Here is a 14,631-nt window from a genome sequence, read left to right on the forward strand (position 1 = left end):
GAATTCCCAGAAACGAGTGATGTTGAAGTTGGCGAGAAGAAAAAGGGGACACTTTGTGACGCTTATTGAAATCCGCTTGCATCTAATCAGCGTCAATCCTGGGCATATCGTGTACTCCGGTTTTCCTCTCTCCTCAAAAACCAATATGATTTGAAACTTAATTTGATTTCATTTGCTATTCAGCTTTAAACATTATCGTGTGAAAATAAAAATCTATTATTGTTATTATTATTATTATTATTATTATTATTATTATTATTATTATCTAAGGCAAAGTCGGTTGTTGTCAGTGTATTCCGTGTAGAGATTGATAGAGACAAGGAAGTGTGTACATTGTCTACATTAACCAGATAAAACATGTTTGGAAGTGTTAATATTTTAACACAGTCTTGGAGGGAAGAGTAACGGGAAGAGTAACGGTAACATGTACAAGATGGCGGGTAAGACCACACTCGCTCTCTCCATTTGTATTTATGGGTTATACGTTTTATTCTTGTCCAATTCCTCAAGTACTTTTCGCAATGAATTGGATAAAATGGCGAGGTTTAAGTACAGTGGTCGTCAAGCTTTCTCTGACGCGTTTTCTACTCAAGCGGCGAGATTCACCAAGTCTTCGAATGTGAGTTGCTGGTACATTATCCAACCTATGGGAGTAAAATTGTTTTTGAAACAGAAGTATCTTCGAAGGAGACTTGCTTCTACTCCTACTCTTCCTTTTACAGACCTATATCGGTCCTCCCCGTCATTTCAAAGATTCTCGATCGAGAAACATGTTTTTATCACTTCAATGCTTTTCTTACTACTCACAATTTACTGTACAAATGTCAATCGGGTTTTAGAGCTAACCACTCCTGCGAAACCATTCTTGTAAAAATTACAGATGAATGGCTGGAGGCAATGGATAAAGGCCTTTTTACAGGTGTTGTTATGATCGATTTACGCAAAGCCTTCGACGTTGTAGACCATAAACTGCTGCTGAAGAAACTTCAGATTTATGGCTTGAACAGCAACTCCCTCAAATGGTTCGAAAGTTACCTCAGCGGAAGGTATCAGAAGGTATGTGTCGACGGTAAACTCTCTGAACCGCTCAGTATTCAATCCGGTGTACCGCAGGGAAGTATTCTTGGTCCTGCCCTTTTTCTGCTCTTAATAAACGATCTGCCTTTAGTACTGAAGAACAACATTGGGATTTATGCCAACGACTCGACCCTTTATGCATGTGCGCCTACCTTAGCCGACGTCGAGGAGAAAATTAGACCTGACATTGACGCAGTATCAAAGTGGGCGAAGGAAAATAAAATGAAAATTCATCCAGCAAAGACAAAATACAGTATAATTTCGACCAGACAGAAAATCGCAAATTCACCAAAACAAACTCTCGATCTTTCAGTTGACGGCGTGCAACTCTCTAAGGTTGAGTCAGAAGGTGTCTTAGGAGTATACATCGATAGCCATCTCACCTGGAACGAACATATTGACATACTGCGCCAGAAACTGCTTCAAAGAATTGCAATTTTAGGAAGAGCTCGGAGATATCTCCTCACCAAATATCGATTGCTTCTCTACAATGCAAGTATCAAACCACTCTTTATGTATTGTTGTACTGTTTGGAGCAACTGTAGCCAAACCAACCTAGACCAATTGTTTAAACTTCAAAAACGCTGCGCTCGATTAATTTTGGACAGTCCTTGGGATGCACGATTTTTCGATAATTTTCAAAAGCTTAAGTGGCTGCCAATCGATCAAATGTTTAAGATAAAAAAACTCGGTCTTTTAAAGAAAGTTTTTGATGGATGAGCACCAGAATACCTTACTGCAATTTTGGACAACTTTCGTTTTGAGCACAATTATCCCACAAGAGCTAAAACATCATACCGTTTACCGAAACCAAGAACCGAAGCAATGAGAAGAACATTCTTTTATTCCACCATAAAAGACCTCAATGCTCTTAACCTAAACCCAACGGCTTCTTTTAACTCCATGAAATCTACACTAATTAATAACACTGCCCTAATTTATACGGTGGATAATTTTAAAGTTAAAAAGCTATTCTGATTTTTAAAGTTTTTTTAATATCAATGCAAATATCTTTGTAAACAGATTCTCCATTTTTCTTATCTGTAGGCTTTTATCTTAATTGTTGTAATTTCTATTCACTGTTTTTGTTTTTAGAGGGCCACTAGGGAGAATACTTTTATAGTAATAGGTGTTACCCTCTTTAAATAAAGGTTATTATTATTATTATTAGTGTTGTTATTATTGTTATCATCATTATTATTATTATTATTATTATTATTATTATTATTATTACATATAAACTAAATTCTAAATTGTTCTGTCGCAAGTGGCTTTAAGCCAAACCTTGGTCTAATAACTTCGATAGAAACTCAAGTGTATCAATATTTATAATTTATCAAATAGATTTAATCAGGACGAGATATACAATTAAAATTTACAATGACAATCTTTAGAAACCATCTAGCCCAAATAAATGGAAAAAAGCCAACTCTTTCAAATTTCAATCTTAAGATGTTCGGGACAAAAACTGCCCTTAGTACTTTAACATCTTTCTTGGTGACGAAATTAGAGCTGTGAAAAAACTTGTAAACAATTTTTATGTGTTTATTTTCAGTATTCGAATAAAATCGCTTGTTTTTATCATTAGATGTTTATTTTCAGTGGTGACAAAATTATCTATCTCTTCACAGTTTCTCGTGGTATTACGCGAACCTCAGGCTGCTACAGTCCGCTGTAATGATGAATTCTACTCTTTAATTGAAAATCAACTACCTGAAGATGATAATCTGAAGTCAAAAGGCAATTTTCCCGACACATAAATCATGTTAGTGTTGCTGATAATACAATTTCGAATTCTGAAAAGAGCTTTTTGAAATCTTTAGAGGAAGGCTAACAACCCCTTTAGGACCGGGGAAGGTCTGGATACAGCCGTAAAGCCACAAAAAAAAAAATAAATAAAAATAAATAAAAATAAAAAAAAAAAAAGGAAATAATCCCGAAAGCCTTTATAAAATTATTTAACACGGTGATGTGATTTTCTTAAGGAGGTTGCTTTCTTAAAAATGGAATTAAATGATTCTGACCTTGTGACATAGCTGCAATCTCCTGATTGTAGAGCTGATGGCTTCGAATGTTGGTCGATCATTTGGATCGTTTTGCCAACACTCGCACATCAGGGCATAGCTGAAGAAAGATCAAACCAAAAAGTTCAGTTTTTCAAATAATTCGAGACAAGAGTAGCACGGTTGCTGTCTCATACCAACTTTGCATGTCGCCTGACCGCTTCAATTGGAGTAACCTCAACGCTTTTATGTCAAACTACGTCTGTCAAGCCTTATGTAAGACCGTGTACAAGTAACGCTCTTTACCTTTCAGCCAATTCTACCAATAAAAAGTAATGCCAACTATGACTATACATTTTTATTTCATCTCGGAGTGTTCCGTATTTTTGTAGTTACTGATATCCCTATCCTTTACACAGCCACGATATACCATTATAGAGTTACACGAACACGAACACGAACAATCGAGATAAAGCAATCACTTACATTTCATCATCCAAGTGTACCGGTTGAGACATTCGGTAGTTGTCCTTTAACATATAAGGAATCCGATGATCTTGAATATTTGGATAAGGATTACCACCTTAAACAGAGTGTGAAAACATCCATTGTCATTTTTTTGTTATCTTTGGTGGCTCACAGATTTTAACATTCTTATAAACGACTTGAAAAATCGGCCAATCCCGATCCCGGTCATGACGTCACAGCACGATGTCCAAACTTAGTGGTTAATTACAACAACAGTTGATTTAGAATACACCTTCTTAGTTGTTTCCACTGGCCAACCATGATTCATTTGACCTTAATTTTAGCATTCGCATGCAATCACACTTTTAAAACCGAAATGATACGTGATTGTCCATTATTAGTAGTAATTGAATATGTTCATATTTTCCACTTTGTTAAACTCGGTTGTAAGTTTAGCAGTGTACAGGCCTACACGACTCCCTAGCGCGTGTTTTAGCCTTTCGGTTTTGTAATTTGAATCCCACGAGTATATATTTGATTGAACACCCTCTTTTTGTAATATACGAGGGTTGGGTTTATTAGATTTCTTTCAGCAATGGTTGTCGCTCTATTAATTGCCAGTCTTTCAAGAGGATTTGTTTCAAGTTCGTCGTTAAATTGAAGCAAATACGAAATCCAAGTTTATAATGGTAAGATACGGGCAGAGAACAAAGAAGTTACAAATACATCAACCTACCAATGGTAAAAATTTCGTATAGGACAATACCATAGCTCCATCTGAAAACAGAGTCAAAACAGAATTACCAATACATCAAGAGTTATTCGAATTATACGGTAAAATAATATTGAGCATGTGCAGTACGAGGCTGCTAAAATTGTTACCGGGGCCATTAAAGGAACTAGTAAGCATCGCCTTACGCTTGAACCTGGTTGGGAAGAAATGAGGTCGAGAAGGGTTGTTCATAAAGTGATACCTTATTACAAGATTGTAAACAACCTTTGTCCTAACTATCTTAAAAACCTACTTTCTTTACAAGTCTCTGAGAGAACGAGTTATTCATTACGAAATCTTAAACATTTTACTCTTTTTGCTAGTCGCACTGAACGTTTTAATAAATCATTTTTTCCATCTACTACAAGCTTATGGAATAATTTAAGTATTGACGTACGGAGCACTCTTTCCCTGAGTGTATTTAAGAAATCCATTTTATCCTACTTTTCATTTCCTGCAAAAAATGTTCTTTACGAAGTTGCTCTTGATAGGTTTTCTTCTATAATTCATACACGGCTCCGTTTAGATGCTTGTGCTCTCAATTATTATTTATTTAAAATAGGACGTAAAGAATCGCCAGCCTGCTTCTGTGGTTTTTATTCAGAGTCTGTGTTATATCCGGGGTCCTAGGTTAGGTGCGCTTGCGTAGTAGGGCTCATTAAGTGTAGTTCTGTTTTTCTGTTCAGGTTCGGTTCTGTAAGCTGTTCTGTATTCCAGCTCTTGATAAACTTGTACATGATTGACCAGATATAACATTTTGGCGACGAGGATGGGATTCTTTCCGATTTCGTTGTGATACGTGGCCATCCTTATTCTTCTTTGTATGATTTTATTCTGTGTTCATTTCTTCAATACGTTCGCGCACGTGGTTGCCTGCGCATTTGTGGTTTTCATCATGTCTTCGCCAACGCTGCTTGGCTCCGTCGGGGAGTTCGATCCTTCGAGTGAGACATTCACCGCTTATTTCGAAAGACTGGAACAATTCTTTGAAGCTAATAGTATTGGCCATTACCCTGCTGATGCTACCGCGGCTGTTATTCAAGCGGCCAACAGAAAAAAGTCGCTGTAATGATTTCGGTAATCGGTAAGAACACGTATGGAACTCTTCGTGATTTATGCAGTCCAGAGAGCCCGAAAGATAAAACGTTTGATGCGTTACGTGATTTACTGCAGCGACATTTTAAGCCCAAGCGACTGGAAGTTGCGGAATCGTATAGATTTCACCGTTGTGTTCAAGAAGAAAACGAAAGTGTTTCTAATTACAGCGCCCGTCTTAGACATCTGGCTTCCACGTGTAATTTTGGTGAATTCTTGAACCGCTCACTTCGGGATCAGTTTGTGTGCGGTATTCGCAACCCAGCTACACGGAAAAAACTCCTAAGCGAAGATCGCTCGTTTCAAGAGGCCCTTCAAGTGGCTGTTGCTGATGAAATAGCGGCCAAGGAGTCACTGCAAGTTCAACAACAATTACCTCAGCCTGTGAATTCAGTTACCAAGGATTCTTTTTCTGCTTCTTCTCGTGGATATACAGGTTCACAGTTTGGTTCGCGACAAGGTGCTCGTCAACCTTCGAATTTGTCACAAGCGACTTCTTATACTTGCTTCTCATGTGGTAGCCCGGATCACTTAAGGCCTAAATGCAAATTTAGAAATGCTGTATGCCGGAACTGTAACGTAAAAGGCCATATTGCTCGAGTTTGCAAAAAGGGTGGTATTAACACCATGTGTGCTGAAGAAGAACTTGCACAAGAACCGGTATGTGAGAACGACGAAATTTATGTGGTTTATGACGTCAACACTATGTTTAGATCTGAAATTTCTGTGCAGCTGAAGATTGAAAACACTAATTGTTGTATGCAGTTAGACACTGGTTGCGCTTTGTCTCTTGCTCCAATCAGTTTCATTAAAGAAGTTTGTCCTGATGTCAAAATTAATCCTACAAATGTTATTCTGTCCACCTACACTGGTGAAACTGTGCGTCCTTTAGGAGAGGCTTGTGTGAATGTTGAGTACTCGGGATCCCAGTATTCATGACCCTTACTTATTGTGAAAGAAGGATCCTGTGTATTGTTTGGACGAAATTGGCTTATGCATATCAAGTTCGATTGGCAAAACCTGCCAGGTTTGAGTAATGTTGGAACTTTGCCATCTGATTTGTCTACAATTCCAGCTACCTCTGGAGATCAGACATTAAATTCTGTCCTTGAGCAGTATAGCGAATTGTATCAACCTGAATTGGGGTGTTATACTGGTAAGCCTGTTGTGTTAAATGAAAGGCAAGGGGCCAAATTTCACAAAGCAAGACCAGTTCCTTATGCTTTGCAATCAAAAGTGGAGAGTACCTTGTTGAAAATGGAAAAAGATGGCGTGATTGAGAGAGTTACTACTGCTGTTAGTGCTGCCCCTATTGTAGTAGTTGGAAAGAAAGACAGTGATGAAGTACGTGTATGCGGAGATTTTAGCGTAACATACAATGCATGTGGTAATGTCGAGACCTACCCTATGCCGCAGATTGAGGACGTGCATTCAGCCTTGAGGGGATGTACTGTGTTTAGTGTTCTAGATATTAAGCAGGCCTATCATCAAATACCAATTGCAGAAGAATCACAGTCCAATCTGATAATTAATACTCACATTGGTTTGTTTGCATTTAAAAGAGTACCAAATGGAATCCATTCTGGTCCAGCTATTTTTCAGAGAATCATGGACAGTTTGCTGTCTGACATTCCCAAAGGTGTAAGTCGTTTGGATGATATTCTTGTGGCTGGAACTGACCCAGAAGATCACCTTCGCACCCTCTCTCTTGTGCTGGAACGTCTTCGTTCTGCAGGTTTCAAACTGAACAAGACCAAGTGCAAATTCCTTCAGCAATCAGTAGTTTACCTAGGTCACAAGCTCGATGGAGAGGGCTTACATCCTACCGACGATAAACTTGCAGCCATCCGTGATGCTCCAAGGCCTACGGACATTACCACATTAAAGTCTTTTCTAGGACTTACAATGTTCTATTCAAGGTTCATGCCACATCATCCCACTGTACTGGCACCTCTTCACAATCTGCTCAAGAAAGATACCCCTTGGAGATGGTCCAAAATTGAAGAAGATGCATTTAATTCAGCAAAGAACTTGTTACTGAATTCTCAGACATTAGTACACTATGATCACACTCTGGCCCTGTTCCTTTCATGTGATGCTTTATCCTACCGTGCAGGAGCAGTTCTGTCTCACAAGATTGGTGGACAATTCCGACCCGTGGCCTTTGCTTTTTGTACTTTGACAAGTGCCCAACAAAACTACTCCCAATTGGAAAAGCAGGCTCTGAGTATCATTTTTGGATTGAAACGATTCCGCCAGTATTTGTATGGCCCTTCCTTCACAATTTTAACAGATCATCGACCACTGCTAACTCTTTTTGGACCACATAAACCTATTCCTGCTCATTCTGCAGCTCGACTTCAAAGGTGGGCCCTTATCCTGGCTTCATACAACTACAACATTGAGTACCGGAGCACTGTTGCACATGCTGATGCAGACAGCATGTCCCGTCTTCCTTTACCTCAGACATGGTCACCCAAGTGTGAGAATGTTGAATGCTACTTCTTGGATTCTGAGGTTGTAACCAATGTGACCAGTCAGATGATCAAGAAAGAGACCCAAGTCGATCCAGTGCTGTCCAAAGTGTACACTTATGTTATTAGTGGCTGGCCTGGTGTTGTGGATCCTACACTTGTACCTTACAAGAGCAAACGAGATGAGTTGACTATCCAACAGGGCTGTATACTATGGGGCACTCGTGTTATTGTACCTCCTTCGCTTCAGAAGAAAGTTTTGGAAGAATTACATGACACTCATCCTGGCATTTCCCGCATGAAAGCATTAGCCAGGTCTTATGTTTGGTGGCCCAGCATCGACTCACATATTGAAAGAACTGTTTCCTTGTGTAACACCTGCCAGTCTCTGAGATCAGCACCCCCTACAGTTCAAATTCATCCCTGGATCTTCCCAGCACGGCCATGGTTCCGTATTCATGTAGATTTTGCTGGACCAATAGGTGGGTGTACTTACCTTGTTGTTGTTGATGCATATAGCAAATACCCGGAGGTGGTGAAAATGACCAGTACTACATCCTCAGCGACCATCACTGCATTACGTGACATTTTCAGTAGGCATGGTCTTCCGGAAATTCTTGTTTCTGACAATGGGTCACAGTTCAGTTCAACAGAATTTGAACAGTTTTGTGCTAACAATGGCATTATGCATCGTACATCTGCACCTTACAAACCATCCACCAACGGTCAGGCTGAACGAGTGGTACAGATTTTGAAGTTTGCAATAAAACAAGCCCAGGCCACTCAAACGGATGTGTCTGCTGTAATTGCCAAATACTTGTTGGTTTATCGAAACACTCCACATTCTACAACAGGTGAACCTCCTTCACTGCTTCTGATGGGTAGGAGATTGCGTACACGTCAGGATTTACTGACTCCTTCTGTTGAAAAACATGTTGAAGCTCGTCAATATACGACCATGATAAGTCGCACTGCAAAAAGAGGCCTGCGCCAGTTCAATGCAGGTGATCCTGTCCTAGCACGTAATTATGGGAGGGGAGAGAAATGGATGCAAGGTGTTATTACTGAAGTTCTTGGTTCAAGACATTACGTAGTTGATGTGTCCGGTTCTTTGTGGAAACGGCATGTTGATCAACTCCTTAGCCGACCTGTAGGTGTAGTTCCATCCAACAATGACTCAGTGATTGATCAGCTGCCTGAGATGCCTTCTCGTATGGATACCTCAGGGGCGGATGACCTTCCTTCGATGTCAGATGAAATTCCTTTGGCTGGTAGCTGTCAACCTTCTCCTGTGGACAGCCGAACACTGAGAGTTTCCAATCCTCATTCAGATCTTGACACTGCTATGACAACTCTGCCTAGTTTCCAGTTGGGCATTCCAGAAACTGTCACTGGTGATGATACTTTCAGAGCTCATTCAAGTTCTTCATGTGACATTTCCGTACCTACTAATATGGAAAAACGCTATCCCACAAGGACCAATCGGGGTCCACCTATCTATTTGCGAGATTATGAACTAAAGTGAAAACACTAACTGACTTTAATGTTGTTGAAAGAACAGTTGTTCAGTTGAGATTAAGTGACTGCTTCCCTTGAAGGGGGAGATGTTATATCCGGGGTCCTAGGTTCGGTGCGCTTGCGTAGTAGGGCTTATTAAGTGTAGTTCTGTTTTTCTGTTCAGGTTCGGTTCTGTAAGCTGTTCTGTATTCCAGCTCTCGGTAAACTTGTACATGATTGACCAGATATAACAGTCTGTAAAGCATTTTTTCCTGAAGTGTCCTTTGTTTGCTGCCTCACGTTATAAACTGCTCTCCTCAGCTGCTCAGATTTTTGCTGACAGGTGGGCCCATATGTCTGATACAGCAATATTATCGGCTTTCCTGTCTGGATGTCCATCTCTTTCTTATGATGAAAATAAGGCTTTATTTTTGCTTGTCCAGATGTTCATCTTAGATTCTAACCGATTTTATGTAATATAATAAGTGTACATTTGTTCTACCTGTCAGCATGTTGATTCTTTGTGATTTGTACGCTCGTTTTACTTTCTTACTCCTATAATGAAATGTATGTAAAGTCGAAGTAAGCCCCCTCGATGAGTCTTTGTAACTCTTGGGGCAAACTTCTTGTTTGATTATTGTTTAAATCAATAAATAAATAAATAAAGAAATAAATAAATAAATAAAAATAATATTGTCTCAGTAATGGTATAGCTAATTTAGGAGGAGCTTCTCGCCACGGCGAGGTGAGCGACCATCAAGCCTCGGTTGTTAAAAAAGGTGGATAACGTTGTCCACCGGATAAAGCACTTTCCAGCGGAACCGATCGAGTTATGAAGAACTGAGGTATGAAAAACCTGGGTCAAAAGACCTTAATCGTTCTGATTTAGCGAGATAAAAACGGACCTTTAAGAGAGAATTGTTTTTGGCTGACCAAACTGGTCGTCAGGTAACGAGGTCGAACAGTTGTGGCGTACTCGTTCTGGGGACCAGGTTTATCACTAGGTTTTCTCCATTCGTCTTGGGAAAGAGGTTGATGTCTGCCATACTCACACATCACTTTGTGTTGTGCATATCCCATAAAGTAACGACTCTATTGCAGTCCACTTTACTTGTAACCGACCCTGCAAATGAGGTTTTACTTGTTACTAAATTATCCGATAAATCAGTGAAAAAGTTCTTTTAAAAGTCAGCTTGAAGATTTTCTTCCTCACATCACATTAACGCAAGCATTGTAGACCTGACCAATTAAAAAATATTTAAACTCTGATTAAAGTTAAAAGTTGACTTGTACTGCTGCTGGGTGTGTAAATTGTTAATTTCAGTTTACAGTGTCCCCAATTATCAGTGCTCCAGCGCTAGAACGACAAGACACTTAAATTAAGTTTTTTTATTATATCTCTCAGATAGTACGCGCGCTGTAACTGGCTAAATTAGCGGGCCGTATTCCACAGTACGGCCCGCTGTACAGCCCGCTAAATTTAAAATTTCGACAAAACATCATCTAGCGAGTTTTTCATGTTATTTCTCTTGTACAAACTTGTACTGAAAACTGTTTGAATCTTGCAAGAAACTATTTCAAACTTAACAGCCAAGAAGATTTAGTTTTTGGGATTTTGGCACTGCATTCTTTGTGGCAGTTGAACCTTCCGCTTCACTTTGACTAGTTTCCTTGCCCGCGCGCCGGTTAACCTCAGAGATATAATAAATATCTTACTAACCTCGTTTTCTCGGTACGTACTCGGTACGTACTCGTTTTTTCCCGTTGATTTATGTCCCGCGCGCTTCGCGCTCGGGCCATAAATCAAAGGGAAAAAAACTCGGTGCGTAACTTACAGTACGGACCTCGAACTCTGTTAGTAAGAGGTATTTCCTTTCTGTATTTGGATATAGGAATACATGGAATAGAAATTAGAACTCCTTCGTTTTTACGGAGATTCACGTTAAAATTGTCAAGCACCTGCAGAAATTCTCTTTGAAACTTTATTATCCTTGTTGCTTCACAACATCAAACATACCCTTTAAAAATCCTCACTCTACGTATTCTTATTCCGGAATAGGGTCAGTCGAACACACCCTTAATGGAATATTTTTCAGCCTCAAAGACATTATCATGACGTCATACAATTTAAAATGGCTACAACAGAAAATAAGACTGCAAAAATAGCCAACAAACTATTTTTGATCAGTTAAATTTTAGATGAGCCCAGGATTACAAAAATGTGACGTTTTCGTAACAGCAGAGCTTGAATTTTAAAATATAAAAAAATGTCTGTTCTCAGAGCGCAATTAAAAGAATTAAAAGTGGGATATTTCGTTCGGATCCACCGAACTTCGTCAGCCACAATGCAGATTTGAATGTTAACAAGGGATATATAATGATCCCGAGGGAGCTAAGATGGTGTCATGATTCCAGAGCAGGAAAACAGTATTTTTGATGATACAGAGCTTGAAGTGTTTACTTCCCTTACGAGGAACTTCCGGTGACAAGAAACCTTCCACATACCTTCGATCGTTTAAAATAGAAATCATTTTGCTGCACGTTTCTTGCCATTCCAAAATCCGTGATTTTACATGTTTCTTCTTCTCCAAAAAGCACATTCCTGGCAGCCAAGTCTCGGTGAATTATCTACAGAGTAAAAAATTTGAAGTGAAATATTTGTACAATTTTGATATCCAATCGCTTAAAGTGTGCCCTTAACTCTTAGTATTTGATACATATTTCAAACGATAACGTTAGTGCTAGCGTTATTTTTAGGTGATGCAGAGCTTAGTGGTTACTTTTTTACGTCAATTGCTTGCATTCTCGGAAACGATTGATGTTGAATTTGGGGAGAAGAGTTAGGGGACACCTCGTGACGCAATCTGACGAAATCTGCTTGCATCTAATGACCTGCATGTCTGCCATTTTGTATTTATGTCTTGTAATGTTTTCCACAGAATATGGCGAAATGTCAATAATCATAAATGAATGAAGGGGTAGTTTCTAAAGAAACTGTGGTGCTGCGTCGGTGGGGAAGTAGTATACAAAAATTTGGTTTTATCAACGGAGTTGATAATGTAAATTGGCCACCGTACAGAGATTCTAAAAGCTGACGTTTCGAGCGTTAGCCCTTCGTCAGAGCGAATCGAGGGATTATGGGTTACGTGTAGTTTTTATAGTAGAGTAGGAGCTACGCTATTGGTGGTAACATGGCAACGTGAAAAATAGGAATATATTAGTTAAATGAAAAGCGTTCGTTAATACCGTGAGGATTAAGGGTGCCGATTTGAAAGATGAATTTTTGTTCCAGATTCTTGCGGCTTTCCGTCGTACCTAGATGTAGGGAAAGGCCGCAGATAGCCATGTGTTTTTTGGAGTGGTTAGGCAGATTAAAATGGCGAGCGACTGGCTTTGATGCATCCTTGTCATTCTTCTCAACATCGCGAAGGTGTTCGCGGAATCGGTCACCTAGTCGTCTACCTGTCTCACCAATGTATAATTTATTGCATAACGTGCAGGTTATGCAATAAATGACATTTGCGGAGGTACATGTGAAACGATCGGTGATCTTAACAGATCGCTTAGGTCCCGATATCTTGCTAGTGTTAACAATGAAAAGACAAGTTTTGCATCGTGAGCGCGCGCATTTGAAAGTGCCGGGTTGCTCGTTAGTTTTGAGCGCGCTTCTAACTAAAAAGTTGCCTACGTTTTTGTCGCGTTTGAATGAGATAAGTGGAGGTTGCGAAAAGATTCTACCAGTCTCGGGATCATTTTGGAGTAATTTAAAATTACTAAGAATGATGCTTTTGACTGCGTGATTATGAGGATGGAAAGTGAGGGTGAATGGAATTCTGTCATTCTTATCTTTTTGTGACGTTTGTAGTGATGACTGTCGATCAAATTGTTGGGCGCGATGATGGCCCGCTTTGACCACAGAGACAGGATAGCCACGTTTTTCGAAGAACTGGCACATCTCCTCCTCTGCGGAAAGCCGCAAGAATCTGGAACAAAAATTCATCTTTCAAATCGGCACCCTTAATCCTCACGGTATTAACGAACGCTTTTCATTTAACTAATATATTCCTATTTTTCACGTTGCCATGTTACCACCAATAGCGTAGCTCCTACTCTACTATAAAAACTACACATAACCCATAATCCCTCGATTCGCTCTGACGAAGGGCTAACGCTCGAAACGTCAGCTTTTAGAATCTCTGTACGGTGGCCAATTTACATTATCAACTCCGTTGATAAAACCAAATTTTTGTCAATAATCATAGTCTACTTTCGCTTCAATTAAGGATTGTTTGCATCCATGTGCAAGACGACCATTTCAAGGTACATATGAATTACCAAGGTCTGCACGATGAGTCCTTTGAGTGTTTTGTTTTGTACACCAAGAAGGCGGCTGTGACGACACGATTAAAGCGAAGAGAGTATAATAAATAGTAGTAGTATAATAAATAATATATAATACATTCAGGTCCCCCACACATTACTGCGTTTATGAAAATCTACTTTTTCTGTTTCGTTAAAACATATGAAATAGTTTAATTTTCATTCACAGCGACTTCGACTATCCACCCTAGAAACTATGCAGCGAAGGTGTAGTTTTACGAGAAATTTGTAAAGAGATTTGTTTCCTCATTAAAAAGTACTACGACTCTAATTTTTCCATTGTATTGAGCAATCCTGCGTTTTGAGACAATATTCAACAGAATTACTGAATACCTTATTCGCTTCCAAATATGCCATACCATCAGCAATTTCTCCAGCAAACTTCAAAAGCTGCTCTGATGTAAGAGAACTTTTCGGTATAATGTCAGGGTCGTTGAAATATTGGTCATCAAGACCTCGACTCCTCTTCAGAAATCCGAGCAAATCACCGTATGGAATATACTCGAACATTACCATGATAGGATCTGCAGAATTTCAAAATATTAAGATGAGTAAAAACCCCAGTAATGATATCTAGAACTTTTGAAACAGTTGATGTTCAAGAACATGTGCCTGTGGTGGATAACAGGTAGTACTCAATGTCATCCTCAGAGTCCGCTTTTCTTTTGGTCAGCACCAAGAACATGGGGTGCTTTCCATTAAGCCAAAGATTCCGGAAATTTCGGTCGGAAATCAAATGGAAAGGTCCGTTTCCTATTCTTCCGACGGGAATATTAGGGATCACCACTGTAGGTGTCCACTTATTTCGGTTGGAACATTCCGACGAAATTCGCCGTTCCGTTTTTAACAAACCGGTTCTTTGTCC

General features: G+C 39.5%; 1 protein-coding gene across 1 annotated transcript in view; it reads right to left on the reverse strand.

Moving 5' to 3' along the window:
- The window catches only part of LOC138029953 (proto-oncogene tyrosine-protein kinase receptor Ret-like), a 42,987-nt gene extending 28,665 nt beyond the window's left edge, over nt 1–14,322 (reverse strand). The window contains exons 1-6 of the mRNA XM_068877797.1: nt 14,100–14,322; nt 11,892–12,014; nt 10,439–10,509; nt 4,285–4,325; nt 3,567–3,663; nt 3,102–3,201 (exon numbers count right to left, since the gene is read on the reverse strand). Coding sequence (XP_068733898.1) covers nt 3,102–3,201; nt 3,567–3,663; nt 4,285–4,325; nt 10,439–10,509; nt 11,892–12,014; nt 14,100–14,282 — 615 coding nt within the window. The 5' untranslated portion in view covers nt 14,283–14,322. The remainder of the gene's footprint in view (nt 1–3,101; nt 3,202–3,566; nt 3,664–4,284; nt 4,326–10,438; nt 10,510–11,891; nt 12,015–14,099) is intronic.
- Between the last annotated feature and the right edge of the window lie 309 nt (nt 14,323–14,631).

This window comes from Montipora capricornis, chromosome 13 (genome assembly GCF_036669925.1).
Source record: "Montipora capricornis isolate CH-2021 chromosome 13, ASM3666992v2, whole genome shotgun sequence".
Lineage (NCBI taxonomy): Eukaryota > Metazoa > Cnidaria > Anthozoa > Scleractinia > Acroporidae > Montipora > Montipora capricornis.